The sequence below is a fragment of the Barbus barbus genome (genome assembly GCF_936440315.1).
Source record: "Barbus barbus genome assembly, chromosome: 20".
Lineage (NCBI taxonomy): Eukaryota > Metazoa > Chordata > Actinopteri > Cypriniformes > Cyprinidae > Barbus > Barbus barbus.
In genome coordinates, this window is record NC_136748.1 from 10,511,834 (window position 1) to 10,535,204 (window position 23,371).

Here is a 23,371-nt window from a genome sequence, read left to right on the forward strand (position 1 = left end):
AGGGAGAGAGGGAAAAAAAGTATAAAATAAAATCAACTTTTTAATATATTGTTTTTAAATGGCATGTGTATATATATATAATTTATCCATGTGCTCTCACATTATTGTTATACTCAAATACCATTCACCGCTCAAACTGATATATAGGTTGATCTCTAGTCCAAATAGGTAGCTATGTAGAACGCAACAGCGTCTGCAGGATTAGAAGCTCTTTACAAATACATTTTTAAACAGCCACTGAATATAAGTATAGAGTAGACTTAAACGAGATTGATCTTGTTTTTTTTCTTGTTTTTTTATCAATATTCAAATGAAGACCACAAAGTGGAAAATCACATTTTTTCATCCCTTTTTAAAGGGATAGTTCAGCCAAAAATTAAAATTACCCTTTGATTTACCCAATGATTTCTCAAGGTATCCTAGGTGTTGACTTTCTTCTAATATAATCTGAGTTATATTTAAAAATGTCCTTGCTCTTCAAGCTTTATAATTGCAGTGAATGGGGCTGATAATTAATAGTCCAATAGAAGTCCAATAAAGTGCATCCCTCCATCATAAAAAGTGCACCACATACCTCTGGGGGGTTAATAAAGGCCTTCTGAAGTGAATCAATGTGTTTGTGTAAGAAATATATCCATATTAAAAATTTAAATCCACATTTAAAATGTATTTAAAATATATCCATATTTATAAACCGTAATCTCTAGCTTCCACTACTTGTCGTACATGCATTCACAAGAGAGTGGCGTTCCAGCAGATGACGTAGAACATAGGCGACCGCGGTGACAAATGATGAACGATGAAGTGTAGTGGAGAGACTGGTTCTCCTTTGCTGTAAACTAAACTTGGTTCTCACGAGACTAGCATATTCTCACCAGAGCTTATGCTACACCAACGTCATCCACTGGAAACCCACTCTCTCGTGAACATGCGTACATCAGTTAGCACAAGCTAGAGATTACAATTGTTTAGGTGTCCATACAGTGTATAGAAGATTATTTTCTCTGGCTTCCTACGAATGATTTTGTTTGTCCACTTTCAGGTGCTGGGGATCCATGTGAACAAGTGGAGGTTGGACTTTAAGCTGGGCATATACGTACTTGTTCTGTATGCCATCTTCCTCTGCTTTTCCATCTTGATCGAATACAATGTCTTCACTTTTGTCAACCTGCCCATGTGCCAAGAAGGTGTTTAGACTAGATGATTTCCATGGGCTTCGAACCAAAATACCTCCGGGATAAACCTGCAACCAAAATCACCAATGATTCTGCTGTTTCCTCTCTCTTTAAACTCCCTACTGAAGAAAGCCACTGTCTCCCGCTGCAAACCACTGTGGCTCAGATGGAAGAACTGCATTTCCCAGAAGGCCGTTGACTCGCAACTTTCTCCATCAATTCCAGGAAATTAAATTCTCCTTGGCAGCTCTCTTTATAACTGGATATTCTTCCACTTCTGAACTTTGCACAATCACAATGCAGCCCGTAAATATCTTGTTCAGAGCAGAAGGATTCGAAGTGTACACTTACATCACAAACTGCACACACACATGGCACTGACAAAGAAAGCTGCTCATTCCTGAATGCATTAGCAATCTACATTTTCTAATTTCTCTTCCCTTGAGACAACGTATGACATGAACATAATGCACTTTATATGTGGCATAATACATCTATATCATATTAATGTATTTCCTTCGGAATGGAAAAATGAAAGTACATCCTTGATGTGGCGCAATAAAAAGATGGAACTGACATGAAATGACTGCCCTCAGGCAAGAAAGTGATTCTCGCAGCTCGTTACACACAAGAAAACTGGAAATAAGACGCATAGCAGATGTGGAGCATTTTCTGTATGGATCGTGCGGCAGGGGGCGAGCTGTTATGAAATCCTTATGAGCTGGACCATATATTTCCTGCTGAGAGCTTCCGGCAGGTGCCCATCGGAGAGGTCAGCGAGTGAACCAGCTTCTAACACATGGAAACAGAGGCTCTAAAATTAGACACGTTTTGGTTTCCCCTTTATTATTCCAGATCTGCATTAACCAGTGAATGGAACCAATCATAAAGCACACATCAAAAGCTGCTCCTCACCTCTCGTTCAGACCAGAGCAGACGACCCTCAGGACCGCTCTTTACTTGTTTCTCAGTGTGGACGATGACTGACAACTGTGGTAAACACATACTGATGACATCACAAACAGAGATCCTAGATTTGGCAAACATGCTACAAATCGAAGATTTTTTGTTTTTGTTTGTTTATATGTAAATATAACATTACTGATCCTGTTTGAACCAGTGCTTCCTTACAGATGATGGGAGGTGAGGGTGAATTTACATACGTGACCAAAGCGGCCACTTTTTCTTTATTTCTAATGAATCCCTAACCTCCCTCTCTGGATATTTATTACCGTTTGTCTGTAATGCATGATTTGACACAAAGAAGCCATTTTTAAAGCACGGCAAAAGCTTTCTGAGCTCATGTCAATGTTCCTACAAGGACGAAGCTCAAGAAACTGTGCCCAGGTCATATTTCATCCCAAAATCACAAGAAAAATAAATTAGATTGCGCAAAGAAACTAAGTTTAAAGACCTTTTAATGTTTATCTGCACTGCAACATTTATTTTCATAACATTTTCAGCCCTGGATTCTCAATGCTGTAATGTATGCAGACTTCTTACTGTAATTTGTGCATACTGTAATAAAATAAATTAGCATACATTTAAAATTACCATAATGATATTTAATTACAGTAATTATATTTTTTGCATTACAGTAATAGGATTAAGATTTTGTTACACGGCCATGGAAATGTTTTGATTGTATTATTGTATGATTTTTATATATATTTGTTTTTGTTTCTTTGTTTTGTTTTTGTTTTTTGTATTGTGGTCTTTTTTTTTGTAGTAATGAAAATTACTGTAATAAGAATTGAGGTGTACATTTAAATAAGAAAATTCGTTTTTTGCGTTACGGTAATGAGCTTTTTTCTATTGAGGTAATGAGAGAAAATAATTTTTTCTGTTGCAGTAAAGAAAATTACGGTAATGTTTGAGGTAGAAAATTCGATTACCATGATGCCACAATACAAAAACTAAATGATAATGGTCTTAGAGACTTCTTTCTATAAGCATAAAATAATTAGCTTATTTCTTTGTTTTTTGGTGAAATATGACCTGAACTTGACCTCGACAGGTTTTCTGAGATTCATCCATAAATGGCAGCTACAGGACCTCGATTCACTCAGCTGCTAGTGGGCTCAGGAGATCTGAACTTGATCATAGGGGAACGAGCGTGTCTTTGTGTCTTTTGTCAGTCGTAGAAGCTGTCGTTGTTAAGTGCTAGGAGGTGTTGTCGCTGTTGTCTGTGCAAAAAGACAGGTGTTGCAGTATTTGATGTTCACATTATATATGATATATGCAATCTCAGTCGGTGAGGGCCGAGTACGGAGGTTATATTTTCATAGTTGAGCCATGTTTGTGAAAGCTGCTGAAGTCGCCCACCACCGCTGTAACACATGCATGCAGATTCTGTCATCTAATCTTATATCACATAATTGCCATTCTGTAGAATGTTGACTTTAGTTTATTGTGGCTCTATGTGCTGTGCGGAATGACGGTGGTGTCATGTGATGATTCTTTCTTTCATTCGTTCTTTGTTCTGTGGTGTTACTCAGTGGTGATCTGCACGATTACATTATTCATCTGAAATAGATAAACATACGCACACTGTCGGGAGGAACTTCTAAAGCTTCTTCCTATGCTGGTTGTCATGTTAAATAGTTGTTTTGTTTTTTTCCAGCATTAAATGAATTCTTTGGTGCCAGTTTCTATCCTTTGTTAGTTGCTCCCTGGTTGTTTTGGGAAATCTCTTTTGCCAGTGCAATAGACAGTGCATTCACATACTAGATTTATTTGAATCTATTTGTAAGCACACTATCCTTTACTTTGTTGCAGGTTATTTGTGCCATGTCTGATGGTAAATGCTACCGTTATATTTGAACAGAGATGAGTATTTTTTGACATTTAATTGTATTTTATAAACTTCAAACCTCCGGAGTGGTTTGTTTCATCGGGTCACTACAGTCTTTGTTGCCAGTTGTATAGCACTTAAAAAAAATGCTTCAAATGACTACCACGCATGAATATGCACAAGAATATGACTCCTCATGCGGTGTCTTGATTTAATAAACACACACATGCACAGATACACGAGTACCCTGCTGCACTGTGAGTGGAACGGCATATAGGAAACATTTTGTAAGGTACAGATTTAATGATTTTCAACAAGACGTTGGTGTGTAACTTGAATGTATTGTCTTGCAAGCAAATGGATGTATCCAGCCAATGCATTTTACTGTAAAGCAATAATCTAAAAAGAATATGAACAACAATATATGAAGCATACGAGTATTGTATGGAGAAAATAATTAAATTATACAGTTTATAAATGTGTTTCTTGGGTGTCTGTCTTGCATTTGGTCATTGAGTGAGTTTTTAGCGTCCCCGCATGTACAAAGCCAGTAACTGCAGTTACTGTTATAAAGTAACTTTTATAAATACTCAAGTTAACGTCATGTCGGCATCGAAAAGAAAACTACTTTGTGTGCAAGTATGCAGGTCGCGTTGTGTTTGTTATTAAGAAGCAATAACGGAAGTGTCAGTGCGCAGGAGTGGTAAAACGTGACTACAACTATGTTTTGTAATGCTTGTATAATTATTGAAGAGTTTTAATAACGGGATAAAACGGAATTTGCGTCACTCTAAAATTGTTTATAAACTTAATGTTGACAGTTACAGCAGTAGGCTATATAAAATATAGGCTGCTTTCACTTTTCCACAGTTCAGCTGAGACCGGGGTTAGTTGTCACACTGCTTACTGCACATTTAATACACAACATGTTACATTTCTACAGTTATTTTTGTCTCAGTGGTACCTGCCATTAAATGGAGTAGGCTATTACATACTTTAAAGTACAATTTTGGCAGTAGGCCCAACATATTAAATACAAAATAATTCAGGAATCGGTAATACATATAAAAGGATAATGTGCACAAATATTTTGGTTTTATCAATAAAAGACATTATTTAGTTAATTTTAAATGATCGAATTATAAAACTTAAAACATATTGGCAAATTGCAGTAATGAAAATTGACAGTCTGACTTATGAACACAATTTTGGTTACAATGCACCTTTATTATATAGTTTTATTGCCTCGTTGTATGCTATTATGGTTTTTATTTTTTGTGCTTGTTCACTCAACAGCTATTGAAATAAATTTTAGTGCACAAAAATTATCTTACCATACAAAACTCACAGAGAAAACAATGTTATATATGGACTCTAAACCTTGTAATTAGCCCTGGTTTTCCCGATGTAAATTAGAACCTAAAATCTAGGTATTGCAAAAGAAAAAGTTAGTCAACCATTTTCAAAAACCTTTCCCCGTACTTTCTCTCCCTCTCCCTCTCTTTCTCCCCCCCTCTCTCTCTCTATATATATATTTATATATATACACATATATGGGTCAAAGACATGACGCCTAAATTTTCTGTCCAATTGCATTTTTTTCAGTTAAAAATTTATTTAAATGCATAATGATGCCATATATAAGAAGTACCTCTCTCACATATGTACCAACTAAAATTTTTCAAAAAACATTAGTTATTTGTAATTTTTCTGTTTTTCAAAGTGTCAAAACATCCTGTGGTGTGCCTGTCCGACCATAACTGTTGTTTTGGAAACATCTTTGAAATTACCCTAAATTTATTCGGATTCATTTTCTGCACTATTTGGCATGTTTTCAAAAGTGTTTTGTAATCCTGTATAAAATTGCAAAGCATTTGTATTTATATTTCCATCATAATATTCAAACAAACTTTGTCCGTTAATCTCCATTTTATGAAATATCATGTGGTGCGACCATCAAGAAACTACCATTTTGGTACTTTTGTGTTGAAATCCATTCAAAGATAGGACGTTGCATCATATAACAATTTGCCAAGGACCCTAAGCATCAACTCTTTGTAACTCTCTTTCAAATTTGGGAAAAAAATAACCTTTTTAATGGCTGGTATGTAGTTACCACATTTGGATATCATGTGGTATGACCTCAAAAAAACTATGAATATTAAGTTATTTCTATAAGCATTTATTTTTTATTGTAAATTGCATAGACCTTTCATGGGAAGCTAGCTTGTTTTGTTTAGGTGGCTAATTCTGTGAAAATATCATGTGGTGCGACCACTGCAGAGTGTTTTCCATTATAGATATATGTCCCAGATTCACAGTTTTTGTGCTTTTATATTCAATTAATGGTTTATATACACAAAACACTTTATTTTAATATAATTTGGAATAGATTTGTATGCAGTTTAGGTCATTCCGAGCGGTTTGTGTAATCTTTGTACAATATGAGAAAAAAAAAAGCTAAAAATAGGAATTTAGAGCATCTAATTTTAGTTTGGTAATTATGCATTTATTAGTCATTTATTATATATTTATTAATAAACATTTTAATCTATTTTACCAGATTCCACTGCCAAGAAAAGTAAAGTAAACGCTCACCATAGGCAGCATGTTAATTCTGACCCTGCAGTCAAGCACAAACTCCAGATGTAATTTTATTCTGTAAGAAAGATTATGATTTCATCTCAGAACCTGAACCAGCAACTCTAAATTGACCCTTAGCAAACACCCGCCCTTAGTTGCTGTTGCTACGTCAGACAAACCATGGCACTGTTATGCCACACATCATGTTCTCATGCAGTGAAAAATACATCATGGAGCAAAGAAGAAACTGACAACACGCCGACATACAAGACAGAGCAGGTTATTTACGGTATTAAACAAAGTCTCAGAGTTCAAATTGTCTTTTTTTTTTTTTTTTTTAAAGAAATTAAAATAACAAATACTGTTTTGTGGCTCTTTAATGTGTTGTGACAGATCGCTGTAGCACGTCAGTTCAAGCGGCATGTGATCGATCATCTCTTACTAGTTATAGCACAAAATAAACATGAATGAACATCAGAAGGTATCTTGTTTCAACTGTGAAAAGATGTCAATAAATACTATTTTTCAAGTCAACCGAAGTTAATCTACTCTCCTGTCTGGTTTGTTTGTCGGACAAAAATGGCATTATGATTGCTCAGATGGCCTGTTAATCAAACTCCCGGTGAAGGGTCAATTGAGCAGCCAAGGTTGGGCAATGTTTAGAAATAGCTGGGTCTAAAAAATGACTGCAGTTAATGCCATATGCTGAACTTTTCACACGTTTCTTTAAATAGATTTTTAATGATGTAAGGTATCTGTGTCATTTGGAGCGACCAATAACAGCAATAACTGTATTAAATTAAAAATAAATTCTCAAATTTCTGTGGCTGAAATATGAATCACTGCTATAGTATGCTTAAGTGAATGGTATTTTAAAAATATTTTTCTCAGTTTTATGCAATTTACAGAAAAAATAAGTCTGCTAACTCCAATTAAGAAGGCAACACTGAAATTATAGAACAAAAATATGAGATCATTATGTACAAAAACACAAAAGAAATGCAAATACTATGTTTCTAAACACTTCAGTTACTGAGAACATCTAAAAAAAATCTTAAGCATGTTAAGGAAATTGATTAATTTTAATACAAATCATGGTCGCACCACATTGACAATTCATCTAGTTCATGAAAAAAAACAATAAAATCACTTAATTTAAAATTTTAATATGAATTTATGTGTACACAACCTTAATGTTTGAACAACTACAAAATATATTATTTTTTATGTTTAAAAATTTTCCAGTCGAAAATCCTTATACGTCAAAGACCCATATATATATATATATATATATATACCATATCCATATGTATGTCACTCGCACACACAAACATATGGCTGTTCTTTGCCTTGAAATCAGTTTTTCAGTTTCTCTGATATTTCCAGATCAGTAATCTGTGACAGTGCTGTTGAAATGTGCAACAAATTTTCTCCGTCGTGCTGTCCGACTGAAAGGACTGAATTACAGCACCAGAGCAATGATGAAGCCAGGTATGATTTACAAATGGTTTGGTTTTAGTTACTATGCACCATTATGCATTAACAATTACAACACTGAGTTACATCCGCTTAAAATCATTAACCAGCTGGACTTTAAAGTGTCAGGCTGTCATAAAGCACAGGATTTGACATGTGGCAGTCAGAGGGTCTGTCTCCCAGTGCTCTGCGGAGCTTTATTCGGCTGCAGAGTCGGTATATTAAGAACACCTCTGGTATCACTGCAGGTATGAAGGGTGAAATTATGATTAGATGTATGTTTTGTAAATACACTGTAAATTTTGTGTTGATGTTATGATTTTTATGAACATAAAAGCGCATTCCAGCTTGACAAAAGAATGTGGATTCATTTTTGATTAACCTTCAAACTCACATTTCTAGTTATGCAGTATATTGATCAGCGAATGCACTGAATTTACAGTATTCACTTTCTGTAAACAGAAATTTGTTTAATTTAAATCATTTGTACCAGAACTTTCTGTGCACAGTGCACAAATAATGTACGACTACTGCATTATGAAACTGTGAACCTTCACTCTTTCAGACTTTGGCATGTAAGCTGGATGACTTTCTCCAAAAACCATAAAGTAATGCTAATATTTCTAGTGCAATTTTGAACTAACTCTAAATAAATAAAACATGAGTCAAGTAAATGTCAAATATAATTGTACAGTATAAACTGAAAGCTGAAACTTTAGTTCGTTGTTCCAGTAGGATCTTTTTATGGGACTCTTGTAGACTAGGATTGGATCCAAATTTTTTACATACCAAATTGTATCTCCTTAGTCTGCAAAACATTTTTAAAGATTTTAAATCTGCAAGCGCGGAGACAGCTACAAGATCTCACAGACAATGTTACTGTCTGTTTACTGACAGGATATCAGCAGGCTAACGTGGTGATGTTGCACAAGGATCTTGCTGATGACTTTGAGGCGTTTTGCCGAGCTAACAGCAGCCCCCTACCGCTGCTGTACAGGAGCAAATGTGGAGAATGGAGCTGCGGCCCCCTCGCCATAGGATCTGACATCAGGTATCTTCACACCAAAGTGTTCACTAACAGAAATGAAACCCCTGTCCAACACATTTTATTTTTAATTTGATTTGATTTGATTCACTAACTGTTCAGTAGTGAGAAAATAAAATGAAATCCTGTTTAATAGGAGGCTGTTCCTTTATAGATTATCTCTAGTCACAGACAGCTGTAAAAAATTAATTTTTTTGACAATAAAGTGCTCTAATGCCATCTTGCCATTTAAGAATTACACCCAGAGATGGAATAGGAAAAAAGGGCTGGACAACCTTTAAAGGGATCACCCAAAAATATAAATGCTGTCATCATTTACTTATCCTCATATTGTTCCAAAGTTTCTTTCTTCTGTTGACAGTAGCCATTGACTTCCAAGATATAAACTCGCAATTCTGAGAAAAAAAGTCGTAATTACCTTTTTTATTTTTTATTCAGTGGCAGAAACGGGCTTCCATGGTTTAGTTACCTACATTCTTCAAAAATAATAATAATAATAATAATTCGTTACATTTATATAGCGCTTTTCTAGGCACTCAAAGCGCTTTACATAGTAAGGGGGGTATCTCCTCATCCACCACCAATGTGCAGCATCCACCTGGATGATGCGACGGCAACCATAGTGCGCCAGAACGCCCACCACACACCAGCTTACTGGTGGAGAGGAGACAGTGATGAAGCCAATCAGTAGATATGGGGATGGTTAGGAGACCATGATGGTCAGAGGCCAATGGGCAAATTTGGCCAGGATGCCGGGGTTACACCCCTACTCTTTTTCGAAGGACATCCTGGGATTTTTTATGACCACAGAGAGTCAGGACCTCGGTTTAACGTCTCATCCGAAGGACGGTGCTTTTTACAGTATAGTGTCCCCATCACTATACTGGGGCGCTAGGACCCACCCAGACCGCAGGGTGAGCACCCCCTGCTGGCCTCACTAACACCTCTTCCAGCAGCAACCTAGTTTTTCCCAGGAGGTCTCCCATCCAGGTACTGACCAGGCTCAACCCTGCTTAGCTTCAGTAGGCAACCAGTCTTGGGCTACAGGGTGATATGGCTGCAAAAATGTATATATTTAATTTGCTCATTGTCCTGTCATTCTCTCAGGGAGGACTGTCCAGAGTACTGTGTGTTTGAGAACGGTGTGCTGATGAAGAAGGTCGCTAGTTTATCCTCTTACACTCCACAACTTCAGGACATGGTTACATTCTACCTTGGCTGTAGTTTTGGTTTTGAGCCGCTGGGGTTCCAGTGAGAAATGTGGAACAGGATAAAAATGTCAGCATGTACAAGGTCAGTAAACACCTCGGGCCTGGATTACATCCATGTGCTGTAGCGCCTACAGCTTATTACTTGATTTTGCTTGTGTCAGATGTTTTCCCTGTTTTGAAATTGAAAAAATGACCAAAAGGAAAATCCTTTAGGGCAGAGTGCTTATGCCTGTTTTTGTTCTGTTTTTGCAGACCTCAGTAGCTTGTATTAGAGCAGGTCAGTTTCACTGTCCGATGGTGGTGAGCATGAGACCTGTACCAGAAGACAAGCTGGACGCTGCGGCTCAAGGCACACATGATCCCACTGGCACATGGAGGCCCCGTCCATATTGGAGACCCTAGTATGTACTTATTTATTTAAACAATAATAAGTTTCTCACTAATCATATACAGCTTTTAATGATCTTAAGGTGATTTTCAATAGATCCGTTTGTCAGTTGCCCTCAAATTAACAGTTAGTCAGTTTATTTATATTTAATAGTATATCTATTGTTTTATCCATTTAAATAAATAAAAAAAACCTTTTTGCTTCAAATGTTCGTGCTATATTTTTCTTAATAAATTGCTCTTGATTTGATTAGTTGTATTTTTGTATTGTTTATATGCTATTATAGTGCTATTATATTTTGAATTCACTTATTTTTCTACTTTGTTTTCATGTATCAGTGATTTTGTTAGATACTTTTGTCATTTTTTTTAAATATTTCTATTTAGATGTATTTATTTATTTTAAGTTTTAGTAATTATAATACTTAAAATTATAAACATTTAGCTTGGGAACTAACTGAAATATAATAAGTTTAAGTTTTTAATCTAGATTTCATTTAAAGGAATAATTGTGTTTTTAGCCGTTTCTTGAAGATGGCTAAGGACTCAGCTACTCTTAAGATATGCTGTTATCTAAGAATACATTTTTAAGTGTCCAAATACTTTAAGGACCATTGTAAATACCAATTAGGTTCATGGAGGATATGACTAATGGTAAATTTACTCCTAAGAGCCCATCTGTAATACTTAACTGCATGTGTCTGATCAAAACATGTCTAAAAATACTCCAACTGTTAACATTGTGTGGGGCTTGGAGGTGGAAAAATGAACTCCTCTTTAAACATCTCGTAAACACCCTTGATTCTCTTACAGAGCTGCTGGGTATCCAGGACTTGTCACAACCAGACTATGGGGACCCGGTGAAGGGGTGTCCCAGTGACGTGCCTGTGTTCTGGGCCTGTGGGGTCACTGGTGTTGAAGCTGTACAGAGTTGCAGTTAGGTTTCTCCAAAAACTGTAAAAATGTAGTTGCACTGTTTGGTGCTGCTAGTGGAGCAGAAATTACACACTTCACCTTTAAGATTTAATGTCACTGGGTTTTCAGTACACTTGAGGTTTCGTTTCTTTAATGTCATTTTTTGCGGCATACACAGATCATTTTTATGCAGTGTGTAGGAGAAGAACTGCATGTTGACCTTTTTGTTTTTTAATGTTGCAGAGCCCGCTCTGGCGTTCACACACTCTCCTGGCTGCATGTTCATCACCGATCAAAAGGCCCCTCACTCTTGAGCCAGCACAATGCCCTTTGAGTTTCTGCATTTCCCAGAATCCTCAGCATTACAGTATCGCTAGCAAAAGAGCTGTTCAAAAAATTTGAGCAATTGAGGAGCTTGTTGTTGAAGACCCAGGTATGAAGCAGCACAATTCTGGCCCCCCAAAAAGCATTTAAATTAAGGCTTTTAGTCGATTAAATCGATTTTTAATCAAATTAATTACAGGGCGCTGCGATTAATTATCGCAAACTAAATGTGGCTGTGAAAATATACCCCCAAAAGATAATTTAAAGCTACTATTGTTTTAAATGTTTAGGCTGCAGTGGCCTAACATAAAGTATGGAACATAAAAGAAGATAAAAATGAGAAACATCTTAGTACTTGTTTGCAGGTTCAAGAGGTATCCGGGCCCTGTTCTTGCAGGATGAGCCTGTCTCTCGCTGTCCCATTCTTCCTCTGTTCTCATCACCACTGGTTTCCCCACACACTACATGCACAACCCCCCTGAAGAGACTGATGGCCTGCCCGGGGCCATCGCCATGGCAGCTATGCTTCAAGCACTCTGCAAAGAGGTGGTCATCGTGACGGGTGGGCGCTCTTTGGAGATGAATCAGCACATCATGCGGGATGCTGTGGAGAAAGGTGCTTCCATCATTGTTGATTTAGTGTTTTGGAGATATTCTTCAGTTATGCTAGCCACATGCAAATTAACATATTGGGGGGTAGACTTGTCATGTCTGGTTAGGACATGGTCTTACTGGACCATGATTTCTGAATGTGTGTGTGTTTGTTCACTAACAGGTGTGATAAAGACTGCAGTGCCTGTAATAAGTGTCCAGAGTAATGGCCCTGACTCAGCACTTCACTTCCTGTGCCGTGATGGAGATCCCACTAAGTCCAGGTGTAATGTGGTTCAATCTCATTTTCCATCCACTGCTTTCTCTTGCGCTGCATTCCAATTCACCAACTTACTTATTATGCCCTAAAAGTATATACTTTTTTATGAAGAAAAAGTACATAGTTTTGAGTATGTAGCAGAATAGTAGACAAGCTTTGGGACATACTACTTCATCATAATTGCATCATTTCCTTTACCTATCGTAGTCGTGGGTCTTTAATGCCTTGAACTCTCCTCATGTGTTTTCATAACGATGCATTTAAAAGTTAATAACCAAACATATCTTTATAAAGGTTTTCAGTGTTCGCAAATATAACTCCGATACCAATTAATAGTTATTTGTTTTTCATCAGGTCAGCTATTATTATGCAAATCCCTTTATCTAAGCATCTCTACTTCACCGTCAGTCTCGCATATCAAATTTTTATTTGTGTTCGTAGTTTAATCGAATCTGCATCCAACGCGCAATGGGTTGTAGGCAATATTAGCCATGAATCTGCACTTCGAATTTTCAATGGAAATAGTAAATTGTCCAAGATAATAATTTTAACATACTATGATTTGAGACACTAATTTTAATTTTGAATACTATTTAAGACAAATACTATGTGAATTGTGACTCAGCATTGGTTATTAAGATCACGTGTGATAGAATATGGCCAAAAGTGGCGTCAATGGAAAATGCATATGGTATAATGCCTTTTGTTTTGTTTTTTTGTTTTTAGCTGTGTTTCCCTGAAAATAATTGCACACCTTAGAATGCTCATCAGCCAATCAGATTCAAGCATTCAACATCCCCGTAGTGTCATTTTGTATAATGACTGCTAAACTGTGTAACTGATTGTTGGTAGTTTCCTGTTTCTCGTCACTCTGTGGTCTCTTCCATCTAAAATCAATATTTTATGCCTATTCATCTAATTATTTGGTCATTAGCTGTATAATCAGAGGGATAATGTACAGTCAGCCAATGACTATCATAAAATAACTCATTTCAGGGTGATGTTGAGGTTTTTTGATAATGCATTATTCCTCACTTACTGCATTATTAAAGGAATATTCCGGATTCAACGCATCTTAAGCTCAATCAACAGCATTTGTGGCATAATAATGATTACCACCAAAAAAAAAATCATTGATTTGTCTCATCTTTTTAATAATAAAAGCAGAATTTGAGGTTACAGTGAGGCAAATGTGAAGCTTATAGTTTTATAAAATCACTTACACTAATTCTGCAGCTCTTATCAGTTTTACCGTCATTTTAGGGCATTACATGTTATGTAACCACTGCAATGAACTTGTAAAGTCAGATACTACTTTACACAGAAAAGATTAAGGGATTGTCACACTAAAATCATTCGAACAAAGATATTGTTTACATCTTGTTGCTAAATTATTGAAACAGTGAGTATTTTAATGTTCCTGAATATGCTCCATTCATTTCCATTGTAAGTGCCGCACTATAGTTCTTTAAAAATAATGATGGATATGGAAATTAGTTCAACATTATATCACTGTCAATTGAGCTTAACTTTTTTTTTAACCTTTATTCAAAGAAAGAGATGCTAAAATTACAGTTAATATTAGTAATTCGTCACAACTAGAAATGCAAGGTTGATTGACAGCGCAGGTCATCCATGTATTTTATGCATTCAGAAAATGTACACATTGTGCCACAGTATACATACCACACCACAGAAAGAAGACTAGTATGCTAATTCCAAACACAGCCCATGTCTTGTTTACCGTGTTTAACTGAAATGATTTATACTAAAAAGGTTTGACCACTTGGTGGCAATAGAGCGCAGGGGCCGGGCTTCCGACGGGAACTACTACAACATGAGGGGGGTGAACATCAAGCATTTAGTCGACCCAATAGACGACCTCTTCACTACTGCCACCTCTATTGCAGGCATCACTACTTTTGATTGTGGCTTTATCCATACCTTCTCTGATGTAGTCAATGTCTTAATCTCTTTTAACGATCACATCTCCAACTTTGTTCGCAATTAACGATAAGTTTGGTTGGCACGAGGAGCGGTTTAATGAGATCTGTCACCTCTTTGGAACAGGATTAATTGCGTGTATATGTGTATGTGTACAGGGATCGGGGATGGAGGTAATGAGCTTGGTATGGGCAAAGTCAAAGCAGCAGTTAAAGCATACATGCCTAATGGAAATCTGATTGCGTGTGACCTGGCTGCTGATTTTGCCATCACAGCACCACCTCACACAGAGACCACATAATGTGCCTTCTGATGAGCCACGCACAAATCTCGCATCCTCTGGCTCTTAAATGTTTAAACTGGCAAAGCTTACATGAGTTTAGTTTAAACACGGATATCAATGTGTGCTGTTCAGGTCTCACCTGTGCGCACGAGCGCCATCAGCACCCTGGAGATGACGGAATAAATGACTGCTCATATTCCAGCATACGCACCCGCATTGAACGAGAGTGAATGGTTTGTTCACCTTTTTATTTATTTTTTATTTTTTTTCATGGCTGTTATTGTAATATATATTGGGAAGCCAGAATGTATATGTGCGTGTGTGTGTGTATATATATATATACATATATATGTGTGTGTGTGTATTAGTGGTGTCAAAATTAGCGCGTTAACCTGTTACCCTGCGCCCCTATTTTTGAGCATTTTGTAAAAAACGATATAACCAAATAAAAATGTCTGTAGCTCTTGAACCCTAAGGTCTATATTTAAAAATCTGGTGTTGTTTGAAACTAGACACTTGATCCTTTGTTACTCTAGAGTCATAATAACTCAAAATTAGTATAGCAATAGAGTAAAACAAGGTAAAATATACATGAAATTGACTCGCGATATGTTTTAATGAAGCTCACTAAGGGAAAAATGGATGAGACTTTCATGCCAAAGGCCTGAAAACACCATAAAGATAAAGCTGAACATCTGACCATGTTTTGATTCAAATTTGAGGATGATACTCCCAAAAATGTAGTTTCTGTAAGCTTTTATTTAAAAAAAATCTAGGCGTCCTTTCAAAAAAGCCATTTGGAGACCCCAAATAGACACTTTGTAAACAAATGTCCAAATGAGTCAAAACTACATAATACATATATGTATATCAATTCAGAACTGCTCTGCCCACCAAAACACACAATAAAAAACTATTTCTGAACAGCATTTGTAGTGCTGACTCATTTAGTCATTTGGTTAGTCTACAAATGGCATTTTTGAAAAAAAACGCCTAAATATTTCCTGAAATAAAATATGAAATAATAAATTTTTTATAGGTAAAGACTTACAGAAAGTACATCTTTATGGTATTTCATTTCAAGAAAAGCTTTGGAAAAGTCATTTGGATATTTTATTTCAAGAAAAGTCTAGGAATCCTTTCAAAAATGCTATTTAGAGACTCCATAAGACACTGCATACTACATATGTATATCAATTCAGAACTGCTCTACCAATGAAACCACAAAAAAACACAAAACTATTTCAGATTTTGAACATAACTAAACAGTCTTTATTCTGAACAATTCCAATAATGAAAACAGTGAACCAAAACAGATTTGATCATTTTTGAACTAGTGAAAACACAAAACATGCAAAATTCATTGTTTTTACAACATTTGTATTTTTTATTTATTTTATATGGTGAATATTATGAATATTACTATTTTACTAATATAGTAATAGATTACTATTACTAATATTACTAAATAATAATAAAAAAAAACTATTTACAGTATTTACAGTGGAGGAAGACGCTCTAGCAGCCACTAAAATGGTTTTTTTTCTGACCATCTGGATTCACCAGACCTCTGAAAAGACAGGGAAGAGTGAGAGAAAAAGAGTGAGAAAGTGTGTAAGCAAAACAAATCAAACTTGCAACACTGTTTACATTTTGTACACACACACACACACGCGCGCACGCACACACACACACACAATAACCGGGACATACCCACAAACAAACACACCCACCCACCCACACGAACAAAACTCATGTAATCCCCTCATATTATCCCTCTCCGTTGTCATTTTTAGAATCTAAAACAGCTAACATGAAACAAAAGCTGCAAATACATGATAAAGACACATAAACATTCAAGAGGAGGGTGGAGACACTTACGTGCTAATGCTATCCACGCTTCCCAGCGATCTCAGCGCGTATTCGGCTACTAAATTAGCCATTTTTCTCCCCACGTCCTCCAAAACACCACCAAACGCCACAGAAACACTTCTCAAGTCGAAGATCCATGATGGAGAGATTCAGATGTGAGCTTTGGACAACATCTGTTCGCTGATAGCCAGTCTGTGTAGCGCCGCGACGCCATTATGTGTACGCTTCATGCGTAACCCGAGAGCGCACGAAAACACACGGACAATACGCCGAGCTATTCTCTAAACAATCTTACGTAAACTATTCAAACTGTCAATCACTTTAAACGTCCTTGTGGTTGGCTAACACTTCCATCCATCAAAACTGTGCTGGCGAGGCATTGGCTGGGTTCAAACACCCCTATTGTGATGTGTCCGGATTGACACCTCGCTGACCCATTCACGGACGCGCTTACTGTCCCGGGTTATAACAGCTCCTGCGATTGAAGGAGAGAGACGAGGGAGGGCTATTCTTACTCGGAAGAGACGATTCTGCTGGAAATAGATGGCGTTTCAAAGCTAGAATACGAATTATAATCGATATTTATTGGAAAATGGACGCTATCGATAACTATAACTCGAATCGCTTATGTAAACAAAGGAGGATCTATCGTGTTTTCCCCTATTTTTTCGTTGTTTTGGATTAAAAAGTGGATGCATTTTGAAGAGTGGACCCTTCTCTTGAAATGTATGCTGGTGTGTCTTGGAATAGTCTGAGCTGACCAGCGCTATTGGCGATCAAACGTGAGTACTGCGGTTCGCTTTGTTCATTTTAAATGGCCGGTCTTTCAGCATTTCTGTTAACCCTTTCCTCTCTGGTGTATTGATTTCAAAAACAAGCTCACATCGTTAATCTTGAGTGTTTTAGCTTTCAAATGATATATAGTTAATGATAATTGATTGAATATTGTTCTAAAACAAAGGTAATAAAAAGTCCGACCACGCCCGACCACGCCCTTCCGGCCCGCCCGCGGGCCGATGCGGGTTAACAGGTTAAAGCAGGCGATTATTTTTTTCAGATTAACGCGTTAAAAATATTTAACGCAATTAGCGCAAGGGCGGGGCTAGGGTTGGCCAACCCATTCCCAACTGCTGCCTCTGTCACTTTTTTCTTGAAAAGGATTGCGTTTATTTAGATAGAACGTCTTTATGACATCAAACAGGAGACGTTTCAGATGCGCGCTCTAACGTCGCCTGCGCCAGGCGCGAGTCAAACAAGATCTTAAAATATACTGTGCTGGTAGCGTGCGCTGTGGCCTGTATCATTTCATATCAAACAGCTAAAGAAACTGCGCGCATGCAATGTCGTAGTTATGCCGTCAGTTAAGGCATGAAGTTATCAAAAAGGCGATTAAAGCTGCCTTAAAACTGTGTGCATGCATGTAATATGTTATATATGCGTCACATTTGAGAACATGTCTCTGAAATGGTTTTAAAAACAGTCCTGAGGCACCCCAGCACTGTCTCCCTCATATAAAACACCCGATTCAACTCGTCCGCTCATTAGTAGAGACTTTAAGACCTGAAGTGCGTCAGAAAAGGTAAAGGGAGCTATGAGAAAATAAGATGCATGTCAGATCCACATCACGTTCAGCAGCAGCAGCTTTTAAAGCAATAGCACCCCAAAATAAACGAATAACCAGCAGCTGGGATGTCTATTAATCCAAGAACAAAATAAAAAAGAGCAAATCAATAACTTTTATAGCTTTAAGGGGTTCATCTATATTTAATTTAGAATTTAGTGTTTGGTAACTATTCATTTTCTGTATATTTCTGCTGAAGGGCACTGGTAGGTAAATATGTCATTTATTATAATGGGTTTGTGTTTTAAGTCTAATGTTAAAATTGATGGCTCTCAATTATACTGTAATGCTGAATGGCTACAGTCAATGGTTAAATATTCAGGGGAAAAAACTATTTTATAGAGACATCAGTAGTATTGATATCAGTGATGCTGGCCTTCAATCATAAAAAAGATGCCATTAAAGAAATATTAAAAATATACTCTCTTTATGTTTTGTACATTGTACATTTGAAGATTGAATATAAAAATATATTTAAAAACTTTAATGTTAGGTGGGATTAATCGCGATTAATTTTAGAAAAATGTGTGTGAGTATCTTGATTTCTAATTTCCTGCCTAAGCCAAGATTTCAAATGCACTTTTTGAATAGTAGTGCATTTAGATACTATATAAATTAATGTTTCAGATTAAGTGCAAGTTAAGCTGTATTGATAAACAACAACAACAAAAAAACTATTTAGAGACTGTTGGGACTGTTTAGCATGTCACATTTACAGTTAAAAGATCTTGTACTGTGTGTAACTCAAAAAACTCATATAAAACAATGCAAATAACTTTATGCAATTTTGTTTATTTATGTTCATGTATGTGTGCTGTTTATTTTAGCATTTTACAATTGGAATACACTGTTAGTCAAAAGTTTGGAGTATTGTTTTTTTTTATTGGCTCTTGTTCTCACCAAGGTTGGATTTATTTAATAAAAATGTATTTAATTTATTTAATTTTCTTCAGTGTCACAATCTTTTAGAAATCATTATGCTGATTTGGTCTTCGGTTATTAATAATGGATCATAATATAATAATGTTGTAAATGTTCAGCATAATATTTCTATCAATATATAATTGTTTTTCAGGATTTTTTTAATGAATATATATTATAGTTTAAGGAACACCATTTATGTATAATGTTTATGAACATTAAAAATGTATTTACGATCATCTTTGATCAATTTAATGCATCCTTGCTGTTTAACAGTGTTTATTTGTTTAGTTTTTTCTTGTTTTAAATCTTATCTTACCCCAAACGTTTGAATGGTGGTATATCGTGAAAAATGCTGGCTTAATGGCTGCTGAAAATTAAGCTTTGCTGTCACAAGACTAAATATAATTTTAATATATATTAAAATGGAACAGTTACTTTAAATTGTAATAATATTTCACAATATTACTGTTTTTATTTATAATTTGATCAAATACAGTAAGTGTAGCCTTGGTGAACATAAGAGACTTCTTTTAAAAACATTAAAAAAAAATCTTAATTATTCCATACTTTTTGATTGGAAGAGTGTATATTATTTTGGTTTCTACAAAAGCTTGTGTTTGCACCACAATGATAGTGTGCCATGAACTTTTCTTAGCATACCTAACGTCCGCTTCCTGTGTAGGAGTGTCCAACTGGAGTGGCTATGCTGTCGCCTGTGCTCTGTATGTTCTCGATCTCTGCCCAATACACTGGCGGTACCTCCACCGTGGTTTGGGTCTGTCACCCACACCTGATCAACAGAGCCTGTGGACGACCTGCCTGCCCACTGTAGCCAAGGTATACCACAGTATTATCAAAAAATAATTGATGATGGCCGATGATTATGATGGCTAAATTCAATCCTACATTACATTAAAGCATCTGTTCTTCTCAAAAATGTGTTGCGTTGCGGCTTAAGGGTGTCTCTGGAAGAGTTTAAGCACCTCATAATAATACTGTTAACTTTGTATCCCATTTTGTTTTCAGTGGAAATCCACTGGTATAAAACTTGCATGCGCTTCACAGTGCTGCTTCCCGTCAACCCTGGCCATTTTTATATTTGCGGTGAACTGCAGACCACTTCAGAACCTCTGCCAGAGTACCTTATAATTATCATGACCACAATGGCTGGAACCAGCCCGTTAACCCTGTATTCACATTCCTTTCTGTTAGCCTAAATATTTTCTGTGTCCATCATGTTGTTTCTCCTCAGTCACCGCTACGGATTGATGCTTTAATAACACTTTTCCTGTTTTTAAAATTCCCACTCCCACATATGGCTTAAAATAAAAGACCATTACCGCTGAATGCATTACCAAAGATTGAAGACACACAATCCAGCTGCATAGACACAAATGACTTGATTTGGTGCTTCTATTTCAAAAACAGGAGGAAGAGATGCTCCACATTTTGGTGAAATATGGCGTCCACAGCGGTAAAACGGCAAACCTCGGACTGGAGGTGGATGGATTGACCTTTCACCCCTACCATTCTGACATCATACAGCGGCTTAGAGATCTCATCCTTGTCTGATGTCATAGTGTGGCCTACTTCACGGACACATCACATAGCCACAGGAACCAAGACGCACATCTGTGACCAGTGGCAGAGCTGATTCAAGTTTGTTTGTATATTCTCACTCATTCTCACAGATGAAGATGAATATGAATATGGGAATGTAATAGAAACAGCTGCCATTTTAACATTTTGTTGATTATTTATGACAATCTACAAGTAATGTTTAATTTTTGTGCTCTCACCTTATGAAACAATCTATGTTGCTTCTCACTTTCTAGCCTTTTTTTTGCTGTATGCAGTATGTATTTGAAAAAAAAAAAAAAAAAGTTAATTTCCAGATATTACAAATATTGTACCCACCATACACAGAGGGATATGTCCTACTGATTATTCAGTCAACAATATGTTTTTTTTAAAGCTGCACTATCTAAGATTTGGAAAGATGAATGGAATACTATTATTACGCTAGTAAGTTACATAAACAATTGTTTTTTTTAAATCGGGAACCAGGTTACATCATGTACGTGAGTATAGGGCTCGGCGGCAACTGTATCTTGTGTGGTGTATCACAACAATAATGTTATGTAGATTTTGTCTGGTGAGCTAGCTATCATAAACATGGACGGTAAACTGCAAATCTGTGTAGAATCACCCATTTGTCAAAACTGAAACTTCGAACGGCAGAGATAAGGTAAAGATACAAAACCCCTATAAAAACAAAATAAGAACCCACAAAACCAGCCTAGGCTGGTTGGCTGGTCTTAGCTGGTTTAAGATGGGAGTAGCTGGCAGCTAAGACCAGCCTGGCCAGCTGTGAAAGTGGCCAAAACCCCTCTAAAACCAGCCTGCTGACCAGCTAAGAACAGGCTGGATGACCAACTAAAACCAGCCAACCAGCTTAGGCTGGTTTTAGCTGGGATTTTTTTCTGCAGAGTAGGCTAATTATTGCTCAAATTACTTTTTTTTCCAGATATAACGTTACTTTGAAAATTTTTATTACTATCAGGGTTTGTACTGTGTGACTGATCCAATTTTTTAATGGCGATATCGATTACTGTGATTCATCCATGCAGTGACATGCAATTTTATTTTTAACCACATAAGGCGATAGAAAGGCCCAAGTTCAGTAGGTAGCGCAGTTTTGATTATAGGGGACCTATTATGCAAAAATCACTTTTATTAGCGGGGAAAGGGAAAGGGAAGTGGTGTGAGGCCAAGTATAGTGACCCATGCTCGGAATTTGTGCTCTGCATTTAACCCATCCAAGTGTACACACAGTAGTGAACATACACCCGGAGCAGTGGGTATTATAAGTGTGGTATTATAAGGTGTTTGAACAGTTGTGTGGCAGCAGCGTGTGAAAACAACCAGCCTATAATGTTAAAAATTCACCAACTAATTTTTTTATAAAACCAATAAATCATAAACAGTCTCTCCAATCCAAACGAGCTGTTTCAGATTCTCCCTCTGTTCACGTCACTAGTAAGTATCACGCGTTTGTTTTCCAAATTGCCTTTCTGAAAGCGCTTCTTGGCACTCTGTAAGGCTAATGATGCTAAAGCTACCATTGTCTCTGTGTGTTTTCAATGATGCTGCCTTCAAGTGCTATCAGAATGATCTGAATAGGAATGTGGTGGTTAAAAGTTGCATATGACAGCAATGTGAGTCGATCACTTGAAGTTGTCGAGCTCATAATCAGAAGTAGGACTTATAAAGTTTGTGATGGCATAACACCAGCTATGTTGTTATTTTTATCTAATGTCTGTGTAATTCATAAACGCGAATTTATTATGCACAGTATAATCAGATGACTGACTTTTTCTGTAGTTTTCTGTAAAGATAACAGGCTTGTATTAATAGTGGAATGTTTATTTGCAAAGGCTAGCACTGTGTTAATGCCGGCGCTTGAGCTCTTGAAGCTCCGCTCTCTTCTCCGGGAGCACCAGCTCACTCGCATTTAAAGCAACAGACTCAAAACAGCGCATTTTGGCTCACACCCTAAAAGTGGCAATTTTAACAAGCTGTAAAAAATGTATCTGTAGGGTATATAGGGCCAAAACATCACATATATGCTCTGGGGACATCAGAGACTTATTTTACATCTTGTAAAAAGGGGCATAATGGGTCCCCTTTAAATCAAATTAATGGGTATATTTGGTAAAAATTTTTGGTGGTGCTTTATTGTGGTTTTAAATACTTCATCCATACATGATATTCATGCCATAATATTCATGTTATAGGCCTACTCCAAGGGGAAACCCCCCTCCAAAAACAATACCATGGTATTATTACACAACTCGCGTATATCGAAGAGTACAGGCAGCTCTTTTAGTTCAGATCCATGTTACATAACACATTCATGTTATTTGGAAATTTGTATATTATCACA

General features: G+C 36.6%; 1 protein-coding gene and 1 pseudogene across 2 annotated transcripts in view; both read left to right on the plus strand.

The window, feature by feature from the left end:
• LOC306886438 (sodium/potassium/calcium exchanger 4-like) overlaps positions 1-4,451 on the plus strand; it is a 62,442-nt gene extending 57,991 nt beyond the window's left edge. Inside the window, exon 17 of the mRNA XM_079443541.1 lies at positions 1,043-4,451. Within this exon, the coding sequence (XP_079299667.1) occupies positions 1,043-1,195 (153 nt within the window). The 3' untranslated portion in view covers positions 1,196-4,451. The remainder of the gene's footprint in view (positions 1-1,042) is intronic.
• LOC306886365 (D-glutamate cyclase, mitochondrial-like) lies at positions 2,155-20,997 on the plus strand (annotated as a pseudogene). The gene is made up of 13 exons: positions 2,155-2,170; positions 7,957-8,043; positions 8,926-9,079; positions 10,181-10,366; positions 10,537-10,685; positions 11,485-11,607; positions 11,830-12,019; positions 12,276-12,526; positions 12,686-12,785; positions 14,558-14,709; positions 14,884-15,003; positions 20,108-20,262; positions 20,854-20,997. The product of its transcript is annotated as a D-glutamate cyclase, mitochondrial-like (transcript).
• Positions 20,998-23,371: the final 2,374 nt, after the last annotated feature.